The sequence below is a fragment of the Gracilinanus agilis genome, chromosome 2 (assembly GCF_016433145.1).
Source record: "Gracilinanus agilis isolate LMUSP501 chromosome 2, AgileGrace, whole genome shotgun sequence".
Classification (NCBI taxonomy): Eukaryota; Metazoa; Chordata; class Mammalia; order Didelphimorphia; family Didelphidae; genus Gracilinanus; species Gracilinanus agilis.
The window spans coordinates 543,645,098-543,653,644 of NC_058131.1; the positions used below are offsets into that span (position 1 = coordinate 543,645,098).

The 8,547-nt window shown below is 39.1% G+C and overlaps 1 protein-coding gene across 1 annotated transcript in view; it reads right to left on the reverse strand.

Moving 5' to 3' along the window:
• The window catches only part of GLDN (gliomedin), a 72,185-nt gene that overhangs the window by 38,265 nt on the left and 25,373 nt on the right, over nucleotides 1-8,547 (reverse strand). Inside the window, exon 2 of the mRNA XM_044660048.1 lies at nucleotides 7,271-7,322. Within this exon, the coding sequence (XP_044515983.1) occupies nucleotides 7,271-7,322 (52 nt within the window). The remainder of the gene's footprint in view (nucleotides 1-7,270; nucleotides 7,323-8,547) is intronic.

Consider the following 8,547-nt stretch of genomic DNA (forward strand, 5'->3'; position numbering starts at 1 on the left):
TCTTAACTAGTTGCCAGAAAGAAAAGCCACAGACCAGCTCAAAACTCAGAGAGATTCTGAGGTTCAAACTATCCAGCGCTAAGAAAAGTGGTTAATTCTGTCATTTAGGCAGACAGCTAGTCAGTGTGGAGGGAAGGATCCAAGAAATAAGTTGTTTCAGTGAATTGACTCATAAATTCACTTAAACTGGTCAAGATGCTCCAACCTCACACAGACACATCCTCGCCTGGGCAACCTTCTCAACTTGGAGGTGCCGTGAGGTTTGCTTCTACCCCTTCCGTTGCAGAGCAGCCGGGCTGTAGGCTTGAGAGTCAGGAAGACTTGGCTCAAGCCTTGTCTTTGACATTTCCTTCCTCTGTGACCAGGGCAAGGCACTACATCTCTTTGAGTCTTATTTCCTCATGTAAAATGGGGATGATAATACAGGTAATATCTCTCTTGGGGTTACTGTTGAGGCTCAAATGAGATAATGTCTGTAAAAGGCTTTGCAAATTTTTTAAAGTACCAAATAAAAGTAAATATCACTTATTATCTCTACCACTAAGCTATTTTTTCTTCCCCATTGTAGAGGTCTGATATAAACTCCGTGTAGTGGTATAGTGGAAAGAAACTAAGTCTGGTTTGAAATTTTGCCAATGGTGTATACAGGTTGTGTGACTTTGCAAAAGTCATTTAACCTCTAGACTTTTTTCTAAGGCTATGTTTTGTAGAGAAGGTGTTGTCCAGCATTTATGGAGGCAGTCTCCTATACCAATTAAATCTCAGATCTGCCCCCTATTTCTGTTCTTTTTAAAAAACCCTTACCTTCTGTCTTAGAATCAATACTGTGTATTGGTTCCAATGCAGAAGAGCAGTAAGGGTTAGGCAATGGGGGTTAAGTGACTTGCCCAAGATCACACAGCTAGGAAATGTCCAAGGTCAAATTTGAACCCAAGACCCTCTTATCTCTAGGCCTGGTTCTCTTTTCACTGAGCCTTCTTGCTGCCCCTCCATCCTCTCTTCCTGACTTCCATTATCTTCTTTAATTCTCATGACAGCCCTGTGAATAATGATGAACCTCAAATCATTTTATGGATCTGAATTTAAAATTGAAAATAAAAGATTTATTTGAAATCATTTGTTTATCAAATCATCATTTTTGACTTTCAGTTTTCCCTGTTGCCCACATATAGATGAGTCTCATACAGAAGCAGGGAGGAGAGAAAGGTCTAAGAACACAGGGTCTCTTCCTTGGCTCTCTTTATTCTTATATAAGGCATCTGAAAATTAAATTCATTTTATGTCATATCTACAAAAAGATGAGAATAAAAGGTAGATGGACCCATAAGCCTGTCTTAAAAAGTTCATCCTCCTTACCTTCTAAGTCAGCCCACATGTTTCTGGGGCATAGGGAAATCTGTGTTAGAGGAAATCAGAAATAGTCAGAAAAATAAATATCTGGCAGTAGATCTTAGGTTCACACAAGATTTTGAAAAGTTTACCTTAAGAATAGACCAAAGATGAACTGGTTAGTAATGACACCAACTATGAATACAAATGTTTTTGTTTAGTCATTTCAACTATATCTGATTCTTTGTGATCCCTTTTGGGGCTTTCTTGGCAAAGTGGTTTTCCATTTCTTTCTCCAGCTCATTTTACAGATAAGGAAACTGAGGTAAACAGGATGAAGTGACTTGCTCAGGCTTGCATAGCTAGTAAGTGTCTAATGCTAGATTTGAATTCAAGAAGATGAGTCTTTCTAACTCCAGGTCTGGTACTCTATCTGCTATATCACCTGCTGCCCATGAATACAAGTAGTTGCAAATGATAGAATTTATAGATTTACATCTTTTTAGTAGAAATTATATCTCCTAAATGATGGATGCTAGAGTTCCTACAGTCCATAGGTACTAAAATATATGTATAATTTAATAGAGAACCCCTCAAGAGCTGCCCAAGACACATAGAGGTTGTGACTTCTGTTGGATCACAAATCTGTTTTAGCATTAAAGGCAGGACCCAAACCCAAATTTTCTTGACTATAAGCCCAGTTCTCTTTCTACTATGTCACCACTGCCTCTGTTAACTTCAACTTCCCCCAGCCCCACCTTACCTTCTGTTCTGGTATCAGTTCTAAGACAGTAGAACAGTGATTCCCAAACTTTTTTGGCCTACCACCCCCTTTCCAGAAAAATATTACTTAGCCCCCTGGAAATTAATTTTTAAAAATTTTAATAGCAATTAATAGGAAAGATAAATGTACCTGTGGCCATCACCGCTCCTCTGGATCCCTGCAGCACCCAACAGGGGGCGGTGGTGCCCACTTTGGGAATCACTACAGTAGAGCAACAAGGGCTAGGCAATTAATGTTAGGTGACTTGCCCAGGGTCATATACCTAGGAAGTGTCTCAGGCTAGATTTGAACCCAGGGACCTTTCCTCTCCAGGCTTGGCACTCTATCTACTGTGCTACCTAGCTGCCTATTCAACTCTTCTACAGTACTTCACAAAATCCTAGAACCACAGAGTCCAAGGGATCTCGTACAGATTCTCCCATCAAAAGTCATGCAGTCTTTGCCCGAAGACCTACAAGTCTCCCATTTAATAACTCCGGGACTCTGGACCAATCATGTATTATTCTTATTTTCCTCACCTATAAAATGAAGAGATTGGACTCCCTGATCTCTGAAGCCTCTTCTGCCTCTAAATAGATGATGCTATGAGCCAAGGGGTCAGTGTGGTACCTCCTAAGGCTTCTACCTGATTCTTGGGAAGCTCTTTCCAAGTTTTTTGCAACTTGTACCCATTGTTCATTCTGCCCTCCAATCCTCAGCAGATGAGCTTAATTGTCTGTTTGACAGCCCTGAAAAATGTCTAAAGACAGTTTTCATGACTGATCTCTTGTCTTCTCCTCCCCAGGCTAAACATTCCTAGTTTTTTTTCAACTAATCCTTATATGACATAGTTTCAACCCCTCACTATCTGGGTCACCCTCCTATGGCGCTCGGAACCGACCCTCTTAGTCCAGATGTTGTCTAAGCAGGGCAGAGCACGGCAAAACTCTCACCTCTCTCATTTCTAGACAGTTAATGCATAGGTGTAACTCGAGCCTGTGCCTACACAACTAGACAAGTGCTTGTCTTGAGCTGGATGCTGCACCAACTTCAGTATCCTTTCTTATCGCCATAGCAACCACTTAGAGAGATCCAAGGGAAGGGAAGGGAGCAGGATTTTCATTCCCAGTTAATAGGACCTGGGTCGAGCTACAGAAACCTTCCTTCATAAAGGTCGTTTCTGGTTCAAAGTTTGGACTTGCTATTCCAACCCCAATCCAAATTTGGCCACCTCTTTGCTCTGGTTTCTTCACCACCTAACCAAAAAAAAAAATTGAATTTGGATTCAGAGAACCTGATTCTGCTTTGCTACGAATCCCTGTGTGACCTTAGACAAGTCCTCAACTTCCTGAAGAAGACTTAGTCTCTCTGGGGCTCAGTTTCTTAATCTGTAAAATGAGGATGTTGGACTCAATGACCTCTAAGGGGCAGCTAGCTCTAATAATAAACTTGCCTGGATAATTGATTTTTCCCTGGGTTTATGTTTCTCTCATACTCATCTCACACAGCTGGACTTGCTCAGCACTGCTCCCCATAATCCTATTAGTGGAATCCACTTCTATAACAGGCAGACTATCAGAGACCACCCTGCGTGCCCCCCACCCCCAAAACTCCCTAGCCTGGGTCAGTTCTAAGACATCTGGTACCCACTCCTCTCTCAAATTTGTACTTCACATAGCTAAGTTTTAATTATAAAGCTTTCCAAGTCAAATCAGGCACATTTTCAAAGCAGAGAGGAAAGCAGAAAGCTGGCTTTTTAAACAGCATTTTGAGGTGCCAAGTATTAACAACTTCAACCAATTTCCAGCAAAGATATGATTCCTGCTCTCCCCTCCCCTGCACAATCACAATTCATCTCTAAGTGTTCTCAATAGCCTCATCACACAGCATTCACTGCTCCATTTTATCATCATAAAATAAATTGGAAAAAGGGCAAAAGAAACTGCTTTTCTCTTTCAGCAGTGATTTTGTACTTGTAATTTCACTTATCCACTCAGTTCTTTAGTGCCCATCATGATCACATGCCAGGGTGGGGATGGAAGATATTCAAGCCACAGTGTCTTAGGGGAAAAAAAAGAAAAATAGAGATTTTTTCCCCCTTTAAAGCCGTTACCTGAAATTTGATTTGCTTAGATCAATGAATATTTTTGAGCAGTCTATAGCATTAATCAATAAATATTCAACAACTATTTGTTAAATGTCCACTATGTGCCAACAATTAATAAGGCAGAATACATTATTTGGGAAAAACTAACTTGTCAGCCTCCAAGCTTGCTCAGTGAACCAACTACCTTACCAATGTAGAAGGTAAACTTCTTGGACTTTAGGACTGTCTCTTTTGAATTCTTAAAGCCAATCACATCACTTGACCAAGTGTTGGATTTGGAGTCGGAGGAAACAAGTAAAAATCATTTTTTAATTTGAAAATGTTTATTTAATTAATTTAGAATATTTTTCCATGGTTACATGTTTCATGTTCTTTCCCTCTCCTCCTCTCATCCCCTTCCCATAGCCAACGAGCAATTCCACTGGGTTTTACATATGTCATTGATCAAGACCTCTTTCCATATTATTAATATTTGCATTAAAGTGACAAGCAAAAATCTTAGCTCTATTGCTTATTAGCTGTGTGATATGGTTAAACCAAGTCCTTTCTCTGAGCCTCAATTTCCTCAAATGTAAAATGAGAAAGCTTAGCCTGGTTGACTTTTTTTTTAACCTTTACTTTCCATCTTAGAATTAACACTGTCTATTGATTCCAAGGCAGAAGAGTGGTAAGATTAGGCAATGAAAGTTAAGTGACTTGCCCAAGGTAACAGAGCTAGGATGTATCTGAGGCCAGATTTAAATCTAGGGCCTCCCATCTCTAAGCCTGGCTCTCAACCCACTGGGATACCTAGCTGCCCCTGAGCCTGATTGACTTTTAAGGTCAACCTTTGTAAGTCTTTTCTCATGCTAAATATGTGATTTTTAGGCCCTTAATAATAGTTTGTTGATGGTTTAACTTGTTTGTTTATTAGCCTCCTGGCCCACTGAGTATTTTCAGGGTAATGGCCCACATATTACAAACATTACTTCACTCGCCAAACAAACATCAACATTTTTATAGTATTCTCTGTGTTTATAACATTTAGTGCCTCATGAACTCCTTTGGAAGTCTGGACTTCTTATGGATCCCTTTTCAGAATAATATATTTTAAAAAATTGGTAATGAAAGGAATTAATACATTTCAGTTAGGAGTTAGTGAAAATAAAGATGAATTTTTTCCCATCCAAGTTCACAGAGCCCCTAAAATCTATCCATGGACTCCAGGTTAAGAACTTCTGTTCTAGATTCTGAAAAGGATTATAACAACACTAAAATAGAGTCCTTGCCCTTAAGAAATTTACAACTGAGCCAATCATTTTGGAGAGCAATTTGGAATTATGCCCAGAGAATTATAAAACTGTGTATACCCTGAGACCTACCATATTGCTGGCCTATTTCCCAAGAAGATCAGGGAAAAAGGAAAAGAAAAAAATGTCCCAAAATATTTATAGTGGCTCTCTTTGTGGTGGTAAAAAATTGGAAATCAAGGAGATGTCCATCAATTGAGGAATGATAGAACAAATTGTGGTATATGATTGTGATGGAATAGTATACTGCTGCAAGAAATGATGAGCAGATTAATTTTAAAAAACTTGGAAAGACCTACATGAAATAATGAAGAATGAAATGAGTAGAAAACAGGAGGACATCATATGTAACTACAGAATTAATATTTGAAGAATAACCTGTGAATGTTCACTTCCAGGTGGAATGTATTTAAATGAGAGAAATATAAAATATTTTGGGAATCCAGAGAGAGAAGAAGCTATTTTTTTTTTTTTGCTGGAAAGATCACACTAAAGCTCTCACAGAGAAGAATATAGGGTTTGAGCTGGACCTTGAAGAATGGGTAGGATCTGATTCCTGGGGAGTTGGGGAGAGGTGCAGAGAGAAGGGGAGGGGTTGGGGAGGCCATTCTGTAGAATGAGAACTGTATAAGCAAAGGCCTTCAAACAGAAAAGTACTGTGTGAGCTTGGGAGCAATAAATAGTTTGTTTGGATGGAAGCATTTATTGTTGTTTAGTCATTTTTTTCCAGTTGTTTTCTGACTCTTTGTGATCCCATTTGGGGTTTTCTAGGCAAAGATACTGGAGTGGTTTACCATTTCCTTCTTCTGTTCATTTTATAGATGAGGAAACTGAGGCAAACTGGGTTCAGTGACTTGCTCAGGGTCACCCAGCTAGTAAGGGTCTGAGATCAGTTTTGAACTGAAGATGAGTCTCCCTGATTCCAAGCCCAGTGCTCTATCCACTAAACCACCTAGCTGAACAGAGGAGAAGTCAAAGGAATTGGAAGAAATCCAGAAGAATATGGTGTCATCATCTATAACCGCTATTACTACTATATGTCCTTTCATCCTCCCTTCTCCCGAGGCTCTGTTGCCTCTTTGTGACTTTTTTATACATTCAACACTTCTCTTCGTGTTCACTTGGACCTGATTTGGGTAAAAACAATGGGGAATTATCTGGAATTTCAGTTATTCCAGGCATCCAGGGTTCAGGACTGGTGGGGAGAGCTTTGATTCTAGCATAGGACTGGACATAGCAGTTATTAATAATTGGTTGCGTTTGTTTTTTTTTTTTATTGACTTGTTGGTTAGATCAAGCCTCAGTATTGTTGACCTCGTCTTCTACTGCCCTTTTGTACATTGTGTGTACAGAAATAATGTTTACTTTAATAAGTTTGAAAGGCATTCTTCCTCCTGAATTGGTAAATACTGCCTTTGACATCTCATTTGTGTTGCTAGTTTTCTAGTAAGGTTCTTTTGCTTGATACCAAGGCAAAAATTCATGGCTCTGTTCAAATTACCATGAGTTTTTAATTTATTGTCAGAATTAATGATCTTTCACTATAACTAAATCCCCTTGAAGTTTGCATTTCGGTATCAATACTGCAAATGTTGGGACATATATATGGTTAGCTATATTAGGATATTTTTTCCAATTACATAATATCTCTGAAAATAAAACAAAATGTCAGTTTGGGAATGATTCCTTCTTGTCTCTCCGTAAAAATTCTGTCACTAGCAATTCTAGTAGGATGCATTTTTGACATGTAAAACAGAATAATTTACTGAATTGTGAGCATACCTGTTAAGCAGATCCCTTTCGTGCTGTTACATAAATCCAGCATCACTCGAACCTAAAAGTATAAAAAAGAGCGAAATTAACCACAAAATAAAAAGTAGCAAGCTCTATATTAGAAAAAGAATGACTGGTTCTCTTTTTATTCTAAAATGGTTAACAAGTAGAAAGATATTAGAGAAAATATGTGGCAAATAACAGTGGAATTTGTAAAGCTAAAGACTGGGCAAAATGTGTGAACTCTTAAAAATCCTTAAAATAGCAGGCAGGAAAGGTTTTATGTGGAGCTGAAGAAGCAATCGACTTTAGATTTTAAACTTCTGTTGCATTCTCTTGGCATAAAGAAAGCTGTCTGAGTTTTTATTATATCTGGACTTGTCTCCAACAGAGCATGGGATGCTTCTTCCAAGCAGTTGGGAGAGACCTTGGAGATCATGCGGTTCAGCTCTCCCATTCTACAGATAAGGAAACTGATGCTACAGATGAACAAGGACTTAGAGCATACGTATAATAAGCTAGTGCTTGAACCATTCATTCCATGGTCCCGTAGTTGAGCGACACCCTCCAACGGTACCATGTTTCTAAGAACAGAGTGGCTTAGAAGAGTTAACTCGACTTTCAGTGTTTTGTGTTGGATTAGAAAGGGTTAACACCAGTTACTCAGTGTACCTATGGATGAAGGACTGTAGTGGGCCAAGAAAGAGGAGGGTTTGATTCTGGTGGAGTTAATCAATAGACTTGTATGCTCATACAGATGAATAAATGGATTCTATTTGCAATATGTCTTGATGATGACTGAACATAATTCAGTCCAGCTGAATTCAATCTAACAAGCATGAATAGTATTCTATGCTCAGTTCTGAGGCTCATAATCTAATGGTACAGGAGAAAGAGACACGAAATTGGAGGCAGAGAACCTAGGCTCAAACTCAGAATTTTTTACCTGTATAACCTTGGCCAAGTCATTTATGGGCTCAGTTTTCTTATCTGTAGAATGAGTGAATTGGATTAGATGATGACTAAAGTCCTTCTATGTATTTTGGCTCATGCTATACAAAGTACCTGAAATGGACCCCCGTCCCCTCCATTAATTCATGGCTACTGTGTCTTTTGTGTGGATTCAGAATTCACTTACACCAAGAAACCTTTGCTAATTAACCCAATTCCACCACAATCATTCTCCCTGAATCTCATCTCTGTCTCCATTTTTCTTTCTGTTTCTCTCTCTCTCTCTCTCTCTCTCTCTCTCTCTCTCTCTCTCTCTCTCTCTCTCTCTCTCTCTC